At 35.1% G+C, this 24,249-nt stretch overlaps 1 protein-coding gene across 1 annotated transcript in view; it reads left to right on the forward strand.

Moving 5' to 3' along the window:
* The first annotated feature begins 1,283 nt into the window (after positions 1 to 1,283).
* Positions 1,284 to 24,249, forward strand: part of DSG1 (desmoglein 1) — a 35,619-nt gene continuing 12,653 nt past the window's right edge. The window contains 12 exon segments of the mRNA XM_010380856.2: positions 1,284 to 1,510; positions 9,733 to 9,768; positions 10,026 to 10,157; positions 11,410 to 11,565; positions 12,996 to 13,140; positions 15,127 to 15,293; positions 16,993 to 17,127; positions 17,418 to 17,450; positions 17,452 to 17,604; positions 19,733 to 19,992; positions 21,690 to 21,829; positions 23,132 to 23,410. Coding sequence (XP_010379158.2) covers positions 1,463 to 1,510; positions 9,733 to 9,768; positions 10,026 to 10,157; positions 11,410 to 11,565; positions 12,996 to 13,140; positions 15,127 to 15,293; positions 16,993 to 17,127; positions 17,418 to 17,450; positions 17,452 to 17,604; positions 19,733 to 19,992; positions 21,690 to 21,829; positions 23,132 to 23,410 — 1,684 coding nt within the window. The 5' untranslated portion in view covers positions 1,284 to 1,462.

Genomic DNA, 24,249 nt, shown 5'->3' on the forward strand with positions numbered 1-24,249 from the left:
CAATCATAAGCATTCCTATTCACTGCAAATAAACATGGGCAGCCTATCTCCTACCCTCTACAGTCTATGATGGATAATATGAAAATTCAAACCACACATCTTCTTTGCCACAAATCTGTAGTGAAATGACAGCCTTCTTCTATAGACTCTCTGACCCTCAGAGATATTCTTCCTTTTGGAGACATTTTGAGTATTTTTTGACCATAATCAACATCTCATCAGATAGGTCTCTTGTTCCAAGTAGCCGTTTCAAACTCTGAGGGCATCCAGTGTCTATGAGCTTCCTGCCACTCACAATATTTATACTAGACATTGCCAGGGGAAGAGAAGAGAGTCCAAAAATATGTCCAAATGCTGCCTTGTAAAGGTTGCTATTTATTTTCACAAACCTCAGGGCTGCATTCAGTTTCCCATCTACATGTGTAGGCAGCCATTTCTTCAGTGTATTCCCTGTGTTCTAATTGGCTCACTGTACAGGTTCTTGGCTCTGTGCTTGGGAATTGTCATTGACTTTTAACCCACCTCACCTGCTAAGCAGCTTTCTGTGTTTCCATTAGTATTTCAGGCACCAAATCTCATTTTTAAAATTATTATCAGGATTTTAATTGGTAGTCCTCACTATTCACCCTTAATTAAGTTTAGTAATATTTAAATTTTTGTTTTATTGCATCTAAAAAAAATCATAAAGAAAGAAAAATAATTAGGGAAAGAAAATCATTCTTTCAGAGGGAAAATGGAGGATTCCTTAGACTTAAGGCTGGTCAGTTAATGGGAATTGTGACTTATGCAGAGGATCTAATAATTGTAAGCATCACGGTTTTACTTGTTTGAATTAATAACTTTAAAAAGGCCTCACTCGCATTAGCAAATTTTCCTTCTCTTAACAGCTGAAAATAACTGAAACTTTCCCAACATCTACTAAAATGGAAAGCTTGTAATTTTCTACTATGTCCCGAGGGTTTGGCTATAAACAGCAAATCGAATGAATAATATGAGCATTCAAGTTATACCTGCCTGTTGAATATGGGGAGAAACTAAACTACCTGTAAAGAAAGCATGGGGTGAGAAGCCCCCATCACCTGTATAACCCTCCATATTTCTGTTCACTTTAAGAGCCTGCTACTGAAAACCTTCAGTAAAGGAGTGAATCTTCCTTGCCCCATCGAGAGTTGCTTTTCAGCTGGAAGAAGGGTGTGTCCCCAAGTTTTTACCTGGGAGCAATGATGATCTTGTCAAGCATTTCAGTGAGACCAGCCCAAGTTTTTAGGGTGGGGATCCAGACTGGTTATACGTACCTTCAGTCTTTCTCCCAGAGGAAGGCAGAAACACCTCAAAGCCTGCATGTAAGAACATCTACTGAGAAATTATTTTAATCAGACACCAGCTGAGTGGGAGAAAGAAAAAGAACAGAGAAGAACAAACAAAACTCCCTTGGTCTTGGATGTAAGAGAATCCAGCAGAGATGGACTGGCGTTTCTTCAGAGTAGCTGCAGTGCTGTTCATTTTTCTGGTGAGTGGATTCTGGTAAAAACCCTTCACAATCGTGCTCATTGTAGACAAGTGAAAACTTTTTAGAAAATATTAGCAGGCATTATTTCTAACCTAAACCCATTTAAAATGTATGTTAATGACAAGGTGATTTTATGAACTAGATTTTTCAATAGCATTTCTCTCTTTAACTGAAGACTCAAGATCCTGCTAATGCACCAGTGTCAATTCATTGTATTACACCTCTGACATTGAAGTCATTGCTAAGTCATGCTGGGAAAATATTGAATTTAGGAAATTCCTGTCGCTAGTTAGCAGCACTTTGTGGTTCAAAATCTCTTTTGCAAGAGGGCTTTTAAACTAAATATCACAAGTGTGTCTGGGTTTTTAACCTAATTTTTTTTTTTTTTTTTAGTATCTTTGATAGTGGAATTACTCTAATTTTTAAAACATAAAAATGGCATCCACATAATTTAAAATCATAGCAGTTTGTGCCTGGCCTTGCTATCCAAATAAACTCATCAGTTGCATATTTGGTTAGAATCTGTATCACTAAATACAAAGCCCCACACTGTTTATGATTTTATTTAAAACATTTTTAATTTCAAAAAATGACAGTATAGGAGGTTTATAAATGACATATGAAGTGAAGAAGTAGCTACAATTAGAGAGTAAATATAACTATTATTACACTTGATTTTACTACTGGAATGTCAGTGATGACTGTGATACAAAAGTTGTGCACTTGATGGTCAGACGAATGTGATGAAATACTTTATCATTGCCCCCTTACATGTAATTCATTTTCTCTTTGTAGAGACAATACTAAGTGCACCACTAATGTATTATGTCAATTTCACTTTCAGTGAAAATTTGAAAATTGTAATCTCTCTCACAATAAGGTTAATGTAATTCAAAAAGGCAGGTGCCGAGTAAATTGCCCTCCAGCTTGGCAGAATGTGTAATGCTGTGGTTCACATTTGTTTCTACTTGCTTGATTTTTGAACCGGAATGTCGGGTTGGTATAATAAGTTAGATCTTTGATTCAAGGTATGCTGGTTAGTTTGAATTCAGTTTATTAACTAAGGCGGGACATAATCAGTGGATTTAGTTATAAATGAGCATCAGTAAGCTGGTGGCTTTACTTCCAAGCTTTCCTTCAAACATTAGTCCTATCCCATGCTCTTTTCAGTGGATATTTAGGATCAGTTGATTTCATTACTTAGGGTTTGGTAGGGATCACTGAGCATTATACAGTATGTCATTTGAAATGCAAGAGTTTCATATTGTCAGTAATCAAACACTTTGACTTAAAATTTCAAATAAATTTGATCCATTAAGAGCTATTATAGTTTTAGTTGATCAGCTTGTTCAGATAGGTGTACACTAACTTTCATAGAATCTCTAAGATGTACCTTGTTTCTTGACTTATTTATTTCAAATTAATTACAGCATATCAAATGTCTTTAAACAATCACTTTCTATTTAGTCATTCTCAATAAAATGTATCATCATCAAAATCGTATATCTTTGTTGAACTTTCTCTGGCTGTGCCTAGATTGTTTTGTTGTTGTTGTTGTTGTTGGTTTATGGGGTTTTTTTGGGAATGGGAGAAGAGGAGGTTACCTTATTTTATATTGAAATCAATCACGAGTCTCTCACGTGCCTTATGAAAATTATTTCTCAAATAACTTACACTATCATGAATTACAATGTTTCATTTTCACGTTGACATCATAGTTTTTTTTGAAAACATTTCACTTTCTAAGGTTTGGAAGATCAAAATTTATTTTAAGTACTGATTTTGCCACATGGGATAATTTTGGTAATTGTCCTTTGGAGTTTCCTAATCTGTATTTTTCTTTAAAATACTTTTTTTCTTCATAAAACAACCACCACTACAGCAAATTCTTTCAGTTATCTTTCTTCTAGTGTCATTATAAATGTGTGCTTTTACCAAAAAATGAAAAAAAATCTATGTAAAGTCTTCATATTCATCTCTACTCAAAGTCAGTAAGTGGGAACCTGTATTAGGAAGTGTATTTGTACAGTTGTTAAGGCCTTTAAGATATTTAAATTGGTCATGTCTTTTAAGCAAATCCACCTGAGAACTACCTGTTTGCAAGCATACTGTGTATTCAGCTCAATGCATCTGAAGGTTGTGAACCTTGTTCAAATGAGTGGGTTGAATCAGGGAGAACAAAGCTGGAGGAGCTGCTCTTACAGCAAACAAGATGGCTCTATGGCTAGTCTATTGTTCTGACAAGTCTCCTGGACAGACAAGAGGTTACACCTGCTATAACACTGCAAGTCAAACACATTTTGTTAATTCTGCATCTATGTTACTTTCTTCTTTTTGTTTCCATATAATCATTGTATGGAGTAGGGAAAGGAGTTAGAATGTATTTTCTCTAGGCCAGAGAACAATGTTTCCTATGCACCAAATAAAGGAAATCTGTGCGCATGTGTATGACAATGGTAGAAAGTACAGCATGGTCACTGTGGGAAAGCAAAACAGAGCCAGCGGGATCTCTATGGGTTTAATGATTTCTGAAAATTACTTGCAACTTTGCCAGGTCCAATTAGTCCATTTAAGTCGCTACAAATATGAAGATGTCTTTTTCTAAAAAGGTAAATTTCTACAGCTCACGCTCAAAGAACAGAGAAAATGACTTTCATCTATGACCATGAATGATCTGATTATTTTGGTTCATTATATTAACCATTTTCCCCCTCTTTCTAGGGGTTAATATTTCATTTCAAAACAAATAAACAAACAAACAAACAAAACTCCAACCCTCTGACCACCTGATAAACTAACTCCACAGTTTGAACTGAACTGAAATTCTGTAAAATATGAGCAGGAGTTTTTAAGAGTACTTTCGGCACTCAGGCTAAAATGCACAGAAAATAAAACACATTTCACGACATAGTTCCTAAACCTACTTGAAGACATCTTAAGTCCCCATAATTGCATTCATAGATGCCTAAAGGAAAAGAAAGACTAACAAATTAGTACAGACCAAACAGAAGGCCAGCAAAAGAGAGGGCTCTTTGTGCTTTCTTGAGCATGTATTATAGTGATATACAGCATAGAGATTCGTGTTTCAGTAAAATATTTTACAGAGAATGGAAGGAATATTTCTGTTCACCTATTCAGTGAAACTTACAAATTGCATTCAAGTATCATCATTAACAGTTATATGGTGTTCATAAAAGCTTTATTATTTCACTGCAGATTTAGGATTAGCATCTTCTGTCACCTTTACAGAAATAGGGAGTACAAATTTATCATCGCTCAATTGGTTTGAGTTGCCGCAAAGTAAAAACATTGTGTCATCCCTGTTTTAGGAAAGAGTGGAACCTAAAGCACTGAAGAATGCTGTCTTAAATCTGAAAGGCTGACCCTAGGAATAAGATTCACTTGTTTAACAAATGTCATCAGTCTAGAAATTATCTTATCTCTACCCAGAGCACTTAATTTCTGGTAACTCTTTCTCCATGACACATTCATCAAAGACATGGCTGCTGAGTATCCCTGTGTCCTAATAGACATTGCCTAACGTATCAGCAGGAGGCCTGCTCTGCCAGGCGTCGCAATTAGATTTATAATGCTCCCTCAACTCAGGGAACACCCCTGCCCAGTGCTGGGTCATGCCACCCTTGCTGATTATGCTTGATATGCAAATTCCTTCAATGGACTTAGACAGGTCAAATTTTTTTAAATGCCATTGGCTGCTGATCCATGCTCTTAATTGGCCTATGAGGATAGGGCACAGTTTTCCATACTTGTCTAATGAGAAATCATATCTCTACAAATTAATGGTTGCCTGTTGCTCGTAAAACTTCAGGACTGTAAGTTATTTGAGGGCAGGTTCTGTGTCTGATTTGCTTTTGTATCCCTTATAGTGCCCTGCACCAGTGCAAGATTGTTCAAAAGATGTCTAATCACACACAGCAGAGGTACCACAAGGAAATTTTTGAATAGTTTATACAGCTCTTGCCCCACACACTCCAAAAAATTATTACACTATTAAACATAGAAATAATAATACTGGATTTCCCCAGCATTTTAATAGTGTAGTATTAAATTCACTTTGCATTTCATAGAGGCTTACTATAATATTTTTAGGCCTTTAAAAGTATTCATCTAGCGTTGGATCCACATAATACACTTTCAGTATGTACTTGTAAAATACACAAACAAAAAGAATAAATTAGAGAATTCAACCCATTAAGGTGTTGTCAACCCCAGACTGATACCCTTTGTCAGAGCAGTACAAAGGAAATACAAGAGGAGGTTTTTAAATAAAGCAAATTGTGATATTTTAGCTTTGTTTCAAGTGCATCCTTGCGATGTATATAAAAGTTAACAATTACATTAGAATTGAATGCTTAACAAAAACTTAACAATTATGTTAGAATTGAATGCTTAGCAAAAAGTGACTGGGAAGACCATCTCACAATTGTTAAATGCAAGAGATTTTTAAAAATAAAAATAGCTTGTTACCCTCAAACCCATTTTTATTATGTGCAAGGAATCATGAACTTCAATATTAAAAACGTTAAAAATTACTGTAATTGGGGATTTATTAAAATTAGCCTGCAATTTTGTCTCCTGTAGCTTTTTAAAAGTACATAAATGGATTGGTTCCTAAAACAGAAACGAAGGGAAAACTCATTGAGGATGCATTTCAGGTGAATTATTTACTGCTTTCATAGAATTTTAGGACTAGAGGGGACTTTTAGTCTCATATACAGCTGAGGAAACTGAGGCACAGATTGATTTAATGACTTATGCCAACATCCCTATCCACCGGACAAGACAGCTGAGATATACTCAGCCTGACAACCCCTGTGTTCATCTCTAGGTAAATCTCCATCACAGCCTCCATAGCACACACTCCAAACTCATTTGGGAATCCAAACTTCTCCCTTAATTGCCAGAAAATAACCTCACCCTTACTCCAGGGACAAGGTCTAGGTCATTTAGGAGAGTATCCTCCCATTTCCCTTTCCTAATTTATTGATTTTAATCTCCATCCACCTCACCCTTACTCCAGGGACAAAGTCTAGGTCATTTGGTACAATGTCTTCCAATTTCCCTTTCCTAACTGATTGATTTGAATCTCTATCTTTCCTTGCCTTTGTCTTTGAGGTCCTTTCTTTTTCTGCCCGTTCTCTCCTGCTCTCCCCATCACAACACTTCTATCAGAATCTTCCTTCTGAACATCTCCTTTTAAGTCAAAATCTCCTCCTAGCTTCTATCTTAACTTTCGAAAATCGTTAGGTTCCCCTCTCTCAAAAAATGTCATTGAATGCTATATCTAATCCTACCATCTTGTCCCTCTGTTCCCTTTTATCACTAATATCTTGAAAAAGTGACCATCTTTATGTCTTCCTCTCCTCCTCTTATTTCCTAACCCCTTGCTGCCAAGCAAGTGCATGTTCCATCCCGCTAAAAATATTCTCTTGAAGGTCCCTCAGAACCTCAGGATTTCCTCAGAATTCACTCTGCTCAACTTTTTTACATTATCTCTTTCAACCCCATCTTTCTTTCCACTTTCCTTTTCCTCTGACCTCCATTATAATGCATTATATTTTCCTATTGTTTCTTTCACCACTCCTTCTCGTCTTCCTTTTTTTTTTTTTTTTTTTTTTTTTTTTTGAGACAAAGTCTTGCTCTGTCCCCAGGAGTGCTGTGATGCAATCTTGGCTCACTACAACCTCCGCCTCCCGGGTTCAACTGATTCTCCTGTCTCAGCCTCCCAAGTAGCTAGGACTACAGGCATGCACCACTACGCCCAGCTAATTTTTGTATTTTTGGTGGAGACGGGGTTTCATCATGTTGGCCAGGATAGTTTCTATCTCCTGACCTCGTGATCCACCCGCGTCGGCCTCCCAAAGTGCTGGGATTACAGGCATGAGCCACAGCACCTGGCCCTCTCCTTCCTTTCTTTTTATTCATTTGTTGTCCTTGTTCCTAGTTCAATAAATGTAGAAATTCTTCTAGTTTTATCCTCAATTGCAGGCTGCTTCTTGACTGTATCCTCTACTTCAGGAATTTCAAATTCTCACATGATTGCAACTATCATGCCTGAGCAGATGTACCTCAAATCTACATATCCAGCTTGAACTTTTGCTCAACTTTTGATCCATGCTTCCAGTTGCTGCTCATCTTCATCCAGGCATTATCTGACATCTCAAACTCAATGTGTTCTAATCTGCTAAATTCTATTGCTGTCTTGTTCCCAGTCCCACAGTTTAAAACTGCCATCCCCTGAGCTTCCTCCCTCGCTTGAACATCCCCATCCCATTTGTTCTCAAGCCCTGTCAATGCTATGCTGCAGTATCCCATGATCTTTCCCCGTCCATTACCTCTGCCTCTGCTCCAGCGTACCTCCTTCTCACCTCCAGCCTGCTTTGATACAGAGACCCTCAAGAGGTCTGTAATCACCGCCTCTTCCCACTAGTCCCACCGACTGTTGTCACTAATCCTACCAACTGTTGTCAGAGTAAGCTTTAAAATCACAATTTTATCATGCCCTTCCCACATCTAAGTACTTCAATATTTTCCTACTGCACACAGGCATGTAATAATAGAGCTGCAAAGTTACCTGTATAAAATTTAGTCTACTTTTGTCGTTACAAGTGAGGAAACTAAAGTTCAGAGAATTGAGGAAATATATTGAAGGTTTTCCAACTCTGTCAAGACTCAGATTTCACTATTTTGCCTTTGAAAGTCCAAGAGTGACTTTGTATCAGAGTTTATTCTAGACTCTGAACAATAGAAAATAAGCTTACACCAACCCACCACATTTTTAAGCAGACGTGGCAGTTTTTAGATTACAGATCCAATTGAGAGTCTGACTGTATGGCGAAACCTACTTGGTCTTCTGCCCAAGTTGTCTCTCATGGGAAAAAGAATGACCCAACTTCATAAAGCTGGAAATATTTCTTAGTCATCTGCATAGTTTTCCAAAGCAAACAGCAAGCACTGATGCTCCGATGCAGTAAGGGAAGTACAATAACAGATAACAGATGCATGCACAATTCTGCAGCTATGAAGAAATGGCTTTCAAACAGACAAATAAGGTATGCCCATCTCCCATCCCACACTCACAAACAAGAGAGAGGGAGGAGTGTTCATAAATTCACAGGTAGCAAGGAGCATGCATTTACATGAACATCATTTCATCATTTCAGTTCTGCATCCAAGATGGGTTCTACAGATAATATTTCAGTTATATGTTTTAAAATTTGGGTGATTTACTTTTCTTTTTTTCTTCGTGCTGTATTACTATCATTGTATGTAAATATTACCAATCACAAGGATAATAGATTAGTTTAAAATCAGAATTTTTCAAGTTCTTAAAGTTGCAATATAAATTCTTTGTAGCATGTTTTACTTAGTAGCAATTTACTTGAGGGAATAGGCTATCTCATATTTTATTGTAAAACCCACAGCTCAAGTGCAAATTTATGCTAAATTGTATTGAATTATATTTAGCCATAGGTTAATATCCAAGACTCAAATTTCCTCATCTGTAAAATGGAGATAGTATTAGTCATGACTACATGTATTTGTTGTGATGATTAAGTGCATAGATTTACATAAATACATAATCTAATACCTAGTTATTATTTAATAAATTATAAGAGTAATAATAATCACAATTATTAATATTAAATACACAATGGATATGTAATTCTCATAATAAAAACATTATCTTTTTACACTTCTCATATTGATCATAAATATTTATTTTCTGAATTATCTATCGTGACTTTTTTTAAAGTAGATACTCAGAGACATGGTTTATATTTTCCTTTATGATACAATTAAAATTATAAAAAGAACTTTTTTGTATTTTTTAATTACTACTCTTAGTATTTTTAAATGCAAACTATAATTTTCTTATATCAGTGATATAAATAAAATTTTTCATACTTTGCAATTCCAAATAAATTCAATTAAAAGTTGAAAATTTCTTATTTAGGGAGAAATACAAGTATAAACTAATAGTAATAAAGAGAAGAGTAAATTGAAAGGTAAAAACAAAAATTCTTAGCATCATCATCAGACCCAAGACATAAACCAAATCCACCTGCTATTTGGCTGATAAAATAATTTTAATGACTCACAAGCCAATGGTTTCATGTAATTTTTAAAGTAACTGGATGATATAAATTTTAAAGCATTTAATTAAAAAATAACTAGTGTGATTATCTTATTTTTTACAGGTGGTGGTAGAAGTAAACAGTGAATTCCGAATCCAGGTAATATATAACAAATCCATTTTTCCAAATTTTTAAACAAGAAAATAATTTGAGAATAACAATATATTTTCTGAAGAAAATGTATTCTTATAAGTAAAGTTCATATAATGCTAAAATTAATAGATTACCAAAATTACCAATTTTCCCAATTAAATATCCTCTGTTTCTGAGATTATATCCTCTTCCAAAAATCTCAGTGGAATTTGAATTACGAATTCAAATTAATATATACCATTTCTTTATTGCTGTCATTTAAGGTAAGAGATTATAACACTAAAAATGGCACCATCAAATGGCATTCAATCCGAAGGCAGAAACGTGAATGGATCAAGTTCGCAGCGGCATGTCGTGAAGGTGAAGACAACTCAAAAAGGAATCCAATCGCGAAAGTAAGTATCAACTCCAAAGTGTAACATTGAAAATCAGAATGGATAAAGTTTCAAAAGCAACTGTCTGTTAAATATTTTGTGAACATGTCTCACTGAGAAACTACAATACGGAACAGAACTATAGTCATCTAGATGATGAAAACTAAAACTCATAAGGAGTTTCAAATTAAGCAGGTGCTCAGACAAACAGGTAAACATTGACTCACCTCTTTGGTGAAATGCATACACGTGATCATGTGTTATTCCAAATTCTAGATGAAAAAATATCACTATTTTAATAAATAATTTGGCTTTCAGCACATTCAAAGGAAAATTTTCAATGTGTGCTCTTTTTGCCTCACAATGTGTTAGAATTGAATTCCTACTTTTTTGTTTGTTTATTAACATTCACAAGGTGCCCTCTCTCATACCCCTTTTCTACTCATTTTTCTGTATCTTCCTTTCTACATACACACACACACTCAGGAACACCCCCACAAATTCATGAACATACAGATATACACATCCACAGATACACACACAAATAAACACATACATCCACACAGACGTTCACGAAGACTCCCCACTAAGATTTGTTTACAGTCAAACTATATTTTATTTCAAAGAAAGAGTTCTGGTTTCTATAACCATTTATTTGCGTGGTCTCCTTCCTTTTCTGCTGATACTTCCTTCCCATTTTCAGAATTCAGAGCTTCCATTCAAACCCAGATAACACTTGTCACCTAAATAAATCTACTTTCTTTGAAAACTTTACATTGAAAAAAAAATTGAAGATTAAAGTTGCATGATGACAACATTGGTAAACTCCTTAAGAGGGCAAGCAGTTTCCTTCTGTAGCTCCAGTGCAAGCACAGACCCTGCAAATAGTACAAGATAAATTTTTTTTTTTTTTTTTTTTTGAGACGGAGTCTTGCTCTGTCGCCCAGGCTGGAGGTACAAGATAAAATTTTAACTGTTGAATGAATGAAGGTATGCATGATGATTGCATAGACTTAGATATAGTAGGGTGATATTTTGCTTTTTTTCTTGTTTGATAGAAGTAGAAATTGAATTTCTTTAATTACATTGTCAGTTACCATTGAAAATATTAGAGCTGTAATTGTTACTCTTATCTAGGAAAATAATTCTCCATTGTCAACATTTCCTAAATAACAAGGTCATCACATGTAACAACTCTCAAGAAAGCTGTCATATATCAAATATAGAACTCTATTTGCTTCCTGTAATATTTTTACTTGTGTTCCTTCTGCAGATTCACTCAGATTGTGCTGCAAACCAGCAAGTTACATACCGCATCTCTGGAGTAGGAATTGATCAGCCACCGTATGGGATCTTTGTCATTAATCAGAAAACTGGTGAAATTAATATAACATCCATAGTTGATCGAGAAGTCACTCCTTTCTTCATTGTAAGTGGACTTCATGTCAATATTTATGTTCATGCTGAAATTCTTCTCAGAAGCTCTTAGTCTCAGATCATACTTAATTTGATTTCAAGAATCTCAATATTTGGCATTTTTGGTTATTTCTTAATTCATGAGCATCCCACGACTGAAAAGAAATGCAAAGATTAAGAGAGAAGGAAATGTTTCACTTAAGTGTTAGCAAAAATGCTAATGTCTATACTGTCCTCATTGGCAAACTAGAGTATTTGTTTGGAAGGACAAATATCCAACTTTTTAATTTTTCATTTTTTTAAAATTCAGTAAAGAATGTTAGCTTCTTTTAAGTCTAATGTCAAGTAATGATTCTAGAGCTACTGCAGGACTGTTTTCTGAGCAAGTATACTTTACTATAAATTTGTATTCCTCAAGCTCACCTGAGCTCCGAATGCACCTTGAAAATTCATCCTTTCTTAAGTGAATCTCATTCCATTCTTTATAGGAGCTGTCACATAGTTTAAGTATCCTATCTCTTCAAACCCTCTACCTCATTTCCACTTTAAGCAGTTGACATTGTGACCAACTTCACGAAAAAGGCTGAGGCCATCCATTACAAGCTCCCATAATTATTTCTCTCTCGCCCAGTTCAGAAATGTTCTTCATTAAATCCAAAAGCAGGATCAATTGTTTGCTTTTTCCCACAGTGTATTCCAAGACATTTCCATCGTCCTATAATTACCAGTTACTTGGAGAATCATTCCATCACCTCTGTTTTACTGTCTCCCTTCTGCTGACTCCTTGGCTACTCCCATTCCCCTCTATCATCATGGCCAACACTTCTTAATATTAAAAATAGGAATAAAGAAACCCTATTTTGCTCCTGTTACCTCTTCTATTAAAACCCCATCAATCCATATCCCAAAATACCTTCAAATAATAATCGATATTTGCAGTTTTCACTCGCACTGCCTGCCTGTATTCCTCACACAACTTTAATTCTTTAGCCTTCAAATCCAAATCTTTCTTTCTCCCATCTGTACCACAATGATCCCCCACACACTTTAAAAAGGCATGCTACCCCGTTAGCTTTTCTTGGAGCACAATGCATTTTTTAAATCTTTATTTTTTTTTAGAGACAGGGTCTCATTATATTGCCCAGGCTAGTATCACAATGCATTTATATATGGAAATATGCCATTTTGTAAAATAGTACACATTACACTTAGGGACGCTTCAAATACAAATAATAATAATAATAATACAAACCCCCATGTAGCTACTACCTAGCTTAAGAATGCCACATTTGCTTTCCTTTAGTGACTGTAAGTAGGGCTTGTGCCTATGTTCTAGTTAGACAAATAATTCTTTTAATTCCCCACAGTGCTAGTATAATGCTCAAAGTAAGAACTTAATAAATCTGTGTTTCACAATATAATTATGTATCTTTTCTCTCCCAGATCTACTGCCGAGCTCTGAACTCAATGGGCCAAGATTTAGAGAGGCCGCTAGAGCTCAGAGTCAGGGTTTTGGATATAAATGACAACCCTCCAGTGTTTTCAATGGCTACATTTGTGGGACAAATAGAAGAAAATTCTAATGCAAGTAAGTAATGTAGTGGCTTCCAAATCACTCGTAACAGCCAGACACCTAACTGGAGACCAAACTATGTCAAATACACATCATGAACGTAACAGATAAACCATAGAAAATATGCAAAATAGCAAGTCTTTCCTTTCAACTATGGAAGCAGCTCCAAACTGAGAGACACAAAGCGTGATTCCAAAGCAATGAGGAGGATTTTCTCACATAACTCTCAGGCCAGCCCTGTAGAAGAGTCCTAACAAGAAATTTTAAAGGCATTTTGCACAGTGGTGGCAGGGGCATCGGGATGTGAATTCAGCCTCTCAGTCTAACTGTGTGGATGGGCAATCCCACCCTTTTCTGCTCATACTGCGTTCCCCCCTTCCCTCCTACCTTTTTAAAGTTAGCTACTTTAAAATCACTTATAGAAGTCACTTCCACACAAAACTTCATTTTGTGGTTTAACCTGTAAGTGATAAAATTTCTTGTGAATTCCAAAAATCCTACACTTTACTTTTATTCATTAAAATACTGTACCTATACTTCCAACTTTTAAAAATGTTATTATAAAAATGCTCATTAAATTTATACAATCTGGAAAGCAAAGGGGAACAAAAATCTGTTGTCTGCATTTCCTAGTACCATTCTTCAGAGGTATGCACTGTGTACATGTGTTCTATTTAGGTAAACATAAATCACATACTTTTTAACATAAATGGTATCATCTGTTACATACTAATCCACACGAATCTTTTTTTTTTTTTTTTTTTTTTTTTGAGACGGAGTCTCACTCTGTCGCCCAGGCTGGAGTGCAGTGGCGCAATCTCCGCTCATTGCAAGCTCCGCTGCCTCCCCGGGTTCACGCCATTCTCCTGCCTCAGCCTCCCTAGAAGCTGGGACTACAGGCGCCCGCCACCAAGCCCAGGTTAATTTTTTGGTATTTTCAGTAGAGACGGGGTTTCACTGTGTTCGCCAGGATGGTCTCGATCTCTGACCTCGTGATCCGCCCGCCTCGGCCTCCCAAAATGCTGGGTTTACAGGCGTGAGCCACCGTGCCCGGCCCACATGAATTTTTATATAAATATATTTTGAACATATTTCCATATCAGGACACCTAGATTGTTTCACTGCTTTCAATAGTTGCATGGAATTTAATTATATAAATTATATAAGTATATATAAATGTTAATTATCTAGTGAAAACATTTTAAAGGTTATGCTACAATGAATACAGGTGGTGGATGACAGATGTCTTGGAGCATTTGTAGGAAATTTGTATTTGAAATGGAGTTGGAGAATAGAGAACAATTCCAAAGTTATGAATGAGCACTGGCAGTTTTTCACATTTTCCAATAACCCAATAATCTTCATCAAAACTACTTATAAAATTAATGAAAAAGATAAGAGACAAGACAATGTATGTAGTTACACAAGCATTTGTTTACGTCTACTAATTACCTTACACTTGATGAAGGATCACCCAAAACAAAACAGTAATAATGTATATTTATCAAATGTGCATTATTCATTAGGAAGTTTATATAGTTTTCTCTTATTAATGATTTAATTCTCACACGAATTCAATGAGGATGGCAGTAATATCATCCCCATTTTTAGATATAGAAATTGAGGCCAAGATCATATAGCTAGAAAGTGTTGAGAAAGTTGGGAAAATGTTGGTCTGGTCTTATTATCATTTTGTTTTGCCACAGCATCCTTTAAAAAAGAAGAACAAATACTAGAAGAAGAAATAGCCAGAATAATACATTTCCTTTGTTTCCCAGTTATCAGCAATGTCTAGATTCCTAGTAAAATTTGATCTTTTTATTAGGCAAAGATATAGAAAAGAGCCAAGATATTCATGTGTTGAAGCAGTAGAAAGGTAAGACAATGAAGTCCACATCACATGGATCAACTAACTCTTAACACTTTTTTGGAAAGGTGATACACTGTACTGTAACAAAAATGTAAGTCGCCCATTTACAATCAATTTTCCTTGATTTCTAGATACACTGGTGATGGTACTCAATGCTACTGATGCAGATGAACCAAACAATTTGAATTCAAAAATAGCCTTCAAGATTATAAGACAAGAACCTTCAGATTCACCAATGTTTATTATCAACAGAAATACTGGAGAAATTCGAACAATGAATAATTTTCTAGACAGAGAGGTAATTCTTTTTCTTTGTGGATTTTTAGTCTCAAAGGAACTGATTCTAAAAGCAAGAATACTGAAGAGACAAAAAGATGAAGAAAATGATGTTTTACATTTTTACCTGTAGAAGTTTTTCACATAATTCTTTCATGTAAGAAATATTTTTTAAATGAAAAGGGATTTTTAAATTACTTTTTGTACTCTTTTCATGTAGTTAATTAAAATTTGCTTCAATTTAAGAAAGCTATATTGTGAAAGTACATGAAAATATGCCTAAGGTACAATCAAAAACTCTATTTCTCTAAAAAATGTGTTGTATAATAAAATGAATTTAGGAATCACTTGCTATATGTCCACATTTTGGTGAGTTACAATGCATGTGAGTATGCTGGAGGCTCCAAGAATATTTGCATGCTAAGTTCTCTTTCTTTAACCTAGCAGATCTAGGCTCCATTGACAACAGAACCCTTGTTTTTCCTATGTAACATCTATTGATAGCCCACCCATTCATTTACTTTGGGAAATGAACCACAGGATAAGAATGACGGATAGGAATTAAATGACAGCCTGACCAATCTTTTAATTTACAAATAAGAAAATAACTAGTGATTGTTAACAGAGTAAAATCAGCATTGTGAGGTTTCTAGCATGCTATGTGATTTCATGATTTAGTTTTAAAATATGTGCTTTTTCATTACTTTAAAAAATATTGTCTTTTAACAGAATGTTGCTGACCTAAATGTACATTAGGGGCATAAGTGAGGAAGCTTTATTTTCTGATGGTATTCAATTGATTTTGTTTTAATTATTAAAAATGACAATCTTCTTGCTGATGACTTTTAGGTTTAGGATAAATCACATTATTTTAATACTCTTTAACTATCTAAATGTTATAAGCTTCTAGGTTACCTAAGTCTCCCTTCATGCATGTTTGAAAATAAACATTAGAAGAAATTGAATGTTTACTTTTTTCTCTCTCAAACTTTCTTAAACGCCCAGTGTGGTTTCATTCATGTCAAAAGAGCTTTCATGGTAAAGCACTGTAAGAAAGGGCTGTCAGAAGGAAAGGGACTCTGCAGCCATTGGGAAGCCACCAGAGCAGATACTCTCAACCTGGGGTCAATGGAGAGACCTCAAGATGTCTCCATAAAACCCCCTCAATCATATCCATCATTTTGAATGAGTGTGCATTTTTGCATGAGTCAAAGAAAGCCTCCATAGCTTTTACCAGCTTCTAGAAATGTAAGCACCATTGAATAGAGTCAAGAATAGATACATCACCAATAACTCCATTGCCACAACCCACTACCTCCCAAAACACAAATCTATGTTACCTCTCTATATGCTTCTTGCCCACTCGGGGCTGATTATTTCGGCTATGAAATTTTCATGCCATAAACTTTTGGTAAACTTACTCTCTCTCCTTGAGATCATTCTAGTTTGTTTTACCCTTTATAAACTTTTTCAATGTCTGGGCATATTATTATTAATAAGAAATGAAGCCTTTTAAAAAGTGTTGCATCATTTAAATAATGCATGATAAGCATTATTGGGAATAATCACATGAAACCTGTGGATTTTCCATATTCTGTGTTAACCCTCCCTCTATGGTAGATTTATGTAAATGTTGAGCCAACATTTCAAAGAACTTTACAAAAGACAAAGTAAAGGCCGTCTATGTCAAGTGTGATATTGCTTGTAATATGTATTTTTAGCAATACGGGCAGTATTCTCTTGCTGTAAGAGGCTCTGACCGAGACGGCGGGGCAGATGGCATGTCAGCAGAATGTGAGTGCAACATTAAAATCCTCGATGTCAATGATAACATCCCTTACATGGAACAGTCTTCAGTAAGTATTTGTTCTTGGAATTAATAACTCTAAATGCACTATATTCTAAAACATATAAGAACAATTCTGCTTACAGAGGCACATTTTATGTTTACTGACATACAACCCACCTGTAGACACATAACTTTTTCTTGTGTTTATGCAAGAATATATAGATGTAAGCAATGAAAAATGAGATGAAAACCACAGATATCTTTTCTAAATAATGAATTTATCAACATTCCAGTATAACCTACTATAGTTCTCTCTTTCACACAGTTTGTGCTAAGAGTTTTCACTTCTTGTTTCAGTATGCCATAAGTATTGAAGAAAATACCCTAAATTACAAATATGCTCGAGATTAGAGTAATTGATTTGGATGAAGAGTTCTCAGCTAACTGGATGGCGGTAATTTTCTTTATCTCTGGAAATGAAGGAAATTGGTTTGACATAGAAATGAACGAAAGAACAAATGTGGGAATTTTAAAGATTGTTAAGGTATTGTGTAATTATCCTAAATATTTTGTTTTCTTAATTTTTTTTCAAAATGTTAAGCTTAAAATAAAATGATGCTAACATTTCACAAACTTGACTCAGTGAAAGAATAAAAATAAGTATGTTTTCAATTTATATTTAACATAAAGCTTTTTAATACAGTCTTTCTGCTTATAATCATTTTAGAAAAACAGGCATTGAATTTTTAACTTGAAACATGTTGTCAATACAGTACTCCCAAATAGATCATATAACTTGAAAACACCTTACAAAATGTATTTTATGCTTACAACAAAGTATGATTAATTCTTAAGGTTAATGTTTTAAGAATTTTTTAAAAGCATATTTAATAGGGGTTTTAAAACTGTGTCCATGTCAACATTGTAAGTCAATTATTACACATGTGGAATACCCATCATGTAAATAAAAATGTGTTTATTCCTCCAGTATGTTTTCATAAAGTTTAAATTAAATTACTATAAATGTAGAATTATCATACTCCCATCTCACTGTGGCTGCTGATCAAGGCTTATTAGGAACACAGATATACTGGAAATTTGGTCCAAGTCAACTGGTCCAGAACAACTGAATGCTCTTTTGTCCTCCCCATATTAATGGTCCACATTTACCGGCAGTAAAATTTCATGAGATGTGAGAAAAAAAATTTGCCTCCTAGGAAGCTGATGGTCAAGTTTCTCCCTGTGCTACACAACTTGCAGAGTCCATTTTTAAAATCTACAACAGCTGTGCATGGATTGTATATGTTTCATGCAATATGTATTTTCATGGTAAAATATAATCCTTATTTAACTATTTTTTTTCGGAATAGGCCTGGAAAACAGACTCTCAAACAACTCTGTCCCCATAAGAATCTGTGACTTTTTGCCTCCTGTGTCTTCTTAAAGTGTCACCATGCCTACAGCTTATATTTAACTTGAGACAGTGTGCAGGTGCTTTAGTTTATCCCTCACAGCATCCCTGCAAATTAGGTTATATTATTTCCATACCGCAGATAAAGACATTGAGGTTCCAAGAGAGCACAGAACCTGCGTAAGTTCTCATAGCTAGTAAGTAGTACAGCCAACATTTAAACCTAGTTTTCTCTAGATATGAAGTTCACATTCTTTCCATGATACTATTTAGGATTCAATACTGGGGAAATTGGAATCTAATCTATTTTGCCCCAACTATTACATTATTTAGAAAATTATTCAACCTATCCATCCTCAATATCTCTATCTGTAAAATGGGAATGATAATTGTTTGCCCAGAGATATCTTTTACTAAATCCTTTGTTATAGCTATATACATATATATATTATGTGTGTGTAATGTATATATACATTTGATTTTACAGCCATTCTTTGAATTGCAAATAAAACCAACATTAGAACAAAGATTCAAAATTTTAGCTAAATAAGAGAGTTCAATGCGTGAATCTCTATTTTTATCTAAATTACTCTTGTGAAATTTTAGAAAAATATATTTGGTATATATGGGCCTAATGGCATAATTGTTTGTGGATTTTATGTGTTGTAGATATTCATATCATTTTTCATAAAGAAAATCACTACTTGATTATTTTATGAGATAAATATTTCCTAGAACAAGTTGAAGAAAATATTTATTTATAGTATATATATTACATTATATTATCTGATTTGTTCAAAGAGTCACACTTACAGATGTGAAATTTCTTCTAAATAGTTCTTATGGATAAAACCATTCAAATGATTGAAACCCTAATATATTTGACCCATACTGTGTAATAAATAGCTACTTTCTGAAAAACGTAAAATGATTGAAGGTAAGATAAATTGTCTTTGCACTAAAAAATACATAAATTTGACTATCCATATTATTTTAAGTTTTTAATTTGTTTGGTGAACAATTAGAGCTCGTGTTATACGTTTGCAACTTTTCAACAATGAATCTAGGGCAATTGAATTGTTTCTTACTTTATTTGCACAAATTTACTTCAATTAAAGATTAAAAATTGTGCATTTGTGTGCATTTATGTTTCATAAAAGAAAGAGAATCGTATTTTTTTTTGCTATTATCAAAGGATTTCTCTTTCACCTGGAACATTTTCTCTTCTTATACTAAAACTATTTTACTCTGTATTTTCTAGCCCTTAGATTATGAAGCTATGCAGAATCTGCAACTTAGTATTGGTGTCAGAAACAAAGCTGAATTTCATCATTCAATTATGTCTCAGTATAAACTGACAGCAACTGCAATTTCTGTGACTGTGTTAAATGTAATTGAAGGCCCAGTGTTTCGTCCAGGTTCAAAGACATATGTTGTAACTGGTAATATGGGATCAAATGATAAAGTGGGAGACTTTGTAGCTACTGACCTGGACACAGGTAAACCTTCAACGACTGTTAGGTAAGAGTGAGATTTTCAACTCATTTTCCTTACATACTGAACTTAAGTACACATGTTCTTTTTATAGATTATAAGTATCTGAGTTAAAGTACTTTTCATTATTTTTGAAACTATCATTTAATTGTAAAAAGTACTATAAACTGTTCATTTAAAATGTTTAACTTAAGAAAACACAAAAATTCATGCAAGATGTAAGATGTTAAACTGTAAAGATGTGATATGTGAAAATAATACATCTCGAAAGTATTGACACTCCTGTATTTCTGTATCTTACTGATCAATTAGCTGATTACCATAGGCCATGATTGGTCCCTCAGAAGAGTTTATGGAATGATTCTCCAATTGCAAATCTGCCCAGCTTTAAATCAATTAGGTTTTATTAGCTCATTTCAATTATATTCTTCACTTTATTCAGCATTCAATATTGGTCAATAATGCTGGTATGAAAAATTAGTTATATTAAGGAAAACTCTGCCATGTCATTTTTTAAAACTACATATGCAAATATTTCTACCAAGTCACAAAAGAAAATCTGTGCGTGTACATGTACCTGTGTTTGCACATGTGACTGTGACAAGAAGAATGGGAGAAGCACTTTACCCACGCATTTTTTGTTGTTTGGGGTTTGTTTGTTTGTTTGTTTTTTGAGACGGAGTTTCACTCTGTCACCCAGGCTGGAGTGCAGTGGTTCGATCTGAGTTCACTGCCACCTCCACCTACCTGGTTCAAGCGATTCTCCTCCCTCAGCCTCCCAAGTAGCTGGAATTACAGGCACCTGCTACCACACCCGGCTATTTTTGTTTTAGTAGAGAAGGGATTTCACCATGTTGGCCAAGTCAGTCTCGAACTCCAGAGCTCAGGTGATCCACCCTCCTTGGCCTCCCAAAGTGCTGGGATTACAGGCTTGAGCAACCGCACTCAGCCCACCCGTGTGTTTTAAAAGTTCTTTCTTGGTGTTCTCCTCACATAGTGTGAGTAGTTCTGTTAGAGGTCCTGTCACACTGTACCATGTTGCTGATGAGCTCTCTTGTACCCCACAGGAGTGAATTCACTGAAGGTAGACCCAACCCAGAGCTTAGCAGAATGCCAGAGAGAAAGAGAGAGACAGAGAGAGAGAATTACCTGACCAGTGTTTGTTTCACTAATAGTAGACGAGAAGAAAAACATGGAAGTCAAAGATGAGAAGAGAATAGAATAGAGGCTCAAGGCAAGGCCATATTTTGGAATTCAAAAGAGGTCTTGCCAAGTTCTAGTGCATACGGGGAGGGCGAGTGGAAACAGAGGGGAAGTGCAGGCCAAGCTGATGCAATAACTTCTTTGTAAAAGAATAGTTTAGAATTAGGAGCAGCCCAGGAAATCCTAGGGTCTGGGTCTTCTGTAATAGTTCTGCTGCTACCTAAATCAAATGAAAATGAGACTGCAAGCATCAAAGGATTATTCTGACATCCAACTGGGCATAAAAGGACACTCCATCAGAAATGGGTGCTCAGTAATTTTTTTTTCTTTAATGTAAATCTGGATGTTCCCCTGAGTGGCCCCATATAGCTAAGCCTGCCTTGAAAAAAAATAAAGTCTCTAGTAATTGAAAACTATATCTAGGGGTTATAACTACTCACTGAAAAAAAAATACATTTTAAATTAAAATTTCTTTTTTCAGATAGCTGACATTAATCTGTATCATTTTCTTTCAAATACAGATATGTAATGGGAAATAATCCAGCTGATCTGCTAGCTGTTGATTCAAGAACAGGCAAAATCACTTTGAAAAATAAAGTTACCAAGGAACAGTATAATATGCTCGGAGGAAAATACCAAGGAACGATTCTCTCTATAGATGGTAAGAAATCAATTGACATTTTTATCTTTTCTGGAGAAAGCTGTACATACCTTAAGATAATAAAATTTTAATTATCACATTTTAAAGTAACCCCTTTCCAACAAAAGTTGTCACATTGGGCATTATAGCCTCTTATCTTTAACAACTTGAGGCAGTATAATTTAGTAGCGAAGATCGTGAGTCCTGAAATAAGACTAGATTTGTGTCTTCTACCATCACTTACTAGCTATAGAATCTTAGAGAAATTATTTAATCCATCTATAGCTGTTGTCTCTTTTTTAAAATGGAACAATAACAATATAGGTTTAGAAGGATGTGATGATAATGATAAAAATAGCAACAAAAACAAAACAGCAGGATTAGCATAGTTGAGCTGAAAGGACATGGGCTTTGATATCATATAGACTGAATTTAAACGTATTTCTGTTATATTCCAGAAATGTTTTTATTCACTTATTTCGAAAGTGTATAATTGAGTCCTAACTAAATGTCAGCCATTGTGCCAGATTCTAGGGTTACATCAATTAATAAAGTCAGACAACTGAGCTCACATCTATGTATAAAGATTACAAAAACAGCCTCAAATTATTCCCATATTTTTGCTGAATAATTCCACTTTCAATAATCTTAGGAAAAGTTTAAATATAACAAGCTGAATGCACAAGATGTTAATGACAGCACTAATAATTAAATATTGAAAACCACATCAATAATAGGCAACTGGGTAAGTAAACCATGGTCCATTTGATATAAAAGTATATAACCATCAGGAACTATGTTAATAAAAAGTTTATTAAAATACAAAAGAATACTTATAGCTTAAAGTAAAAAAAATGGAATGAACCATATGATCACGTCAGTGTAACATAAATAATAAGCAACCATTAGGCATTATAATTAAGGACAAAAGACCATTTTAAAAAATATCAGCGAGGGTTGTCCTTGGGTGCTGCTACCATGAATTTGGTTTCTGGTTTTGTTTTGCTTGTTTCTGTAATTCTATACTTTTCAAATTATATATAATATCCAAATTATATATAATGTCCAATTATAAATAATATCCAAATGTAAAGAAATAATCCAATAAATAGTATTACTATGACTAATAGTTATAATAATAATATAATAATTTAATTGATTTTTAAAACCGAGTCAAAAACAAGGGATGATTTGGCAAATGAGGAGAAATTATGGGAATAAAGACACTGAAATAAATATTGATGTAAAAAATAATTCAGTATTGTCCAACCATTACTACACTAAATGTCCAAAATATTTCTTCCATTTTGAACGTTATTACAGATGCTCTTCAAAGAACTTGCACTGGTACAATTAATATTAACATTCAAAATGTTAATGGAGATGACAGGACTAATACACAGGCGAACACTGAAGTTACCAATACTGGCAGAGAAGAAAGTACTTCTTCCACTGACTATGAAACCAGCACAACTTACGCTTCCTCTCAGGGAGGAGCTTCTACAAACCACAACGGAGAATCCATCCCATTGTTCTCAGACAATGTGCATTTCGGTCCTGCTGGCATTGGACTGCTCATCATGGGGTTCTTGGTCTTAGGATGTGAGTACTTTAGCAAATCCTATGTATATGTGTCCCCCAAAAACTGGTGGGGGAAGAGATACGTTTTCTGATTCTTTGATAAAACACATTTTACAAACTCTCATTTTGTGCAATTATAAAGAAATTTCTACGCTTGGCACTGGGTTTATAAGGTGAAAAAAATTAAACTTCTTGACCCCTTACAGGACTGTGGAGGATAAAAACTTATTTGCAATGAGTCTCAATGTAATGGGGAAATGCCATAACAAGCAATAGCTCAAATTGCTATTGCAGTGAAGAAGACAATCAGAAAAGGCTACAGAGGGGGCCGGGTGTGGTGGCTCACGCCTGTAATCCCAGAACTTTGAGAGGCCAAGGCGGGCAGATCACTTGAGGTCAGAAGTTCAAGACCAGCCTGGCCAACATGGTGAAAGCCACGTCTCTACTAAAAATACAAAAATGAGCCAGGTATGGTGACAGGTGCCTCTAATCCCAGCAACTCAAGAGGCTTAGGCAGGAGAATTGCTTGAACCCAGGAGGCAGGGGTTCAGTCAAAAAAGAGAAAAGAAAGGAAGGAAGGAAGGAAGGAAGGAAGGAAGGAAGGAAGGAAGGAAGGAAGGAAGGAAGGAAGGAAGGAAGGAAGGAAGGAAGGGAGGGAGGGAGGGAGGGAGGGAGGGAGGGAGGGAGGGAGGGAGGGAAAGAAAGAAAGGGAGAAAGAAAGGGAGAAAGAGAGAAAGAGAAAGAAAGAAAAGGAGAGAGAAAGGGAGAGAGAGGAAGGAAGGAAAGAAAGAGAGAGAAAGAAAGAGAGAAAGGGAGAGAGGAAGGAAGGAAGGAAGGAAGGAAGGAAGGAAGGAAGGAAG

This window comes from Rhinopithecus roxellana, chromosome 21 (genome assembly GCF_007565055.1).
Source record: "Rhinopithecus roxellana isolate Shanxi Qingling chromosome 21, ASM756505v1, whole genome shotgun sequence".
NCBI lineage: Eukaryota > Metazoa > Chordata > Mammalia > Primates > Cercopithecidae > Rhinopithecus > Rhinopithecus roxellana.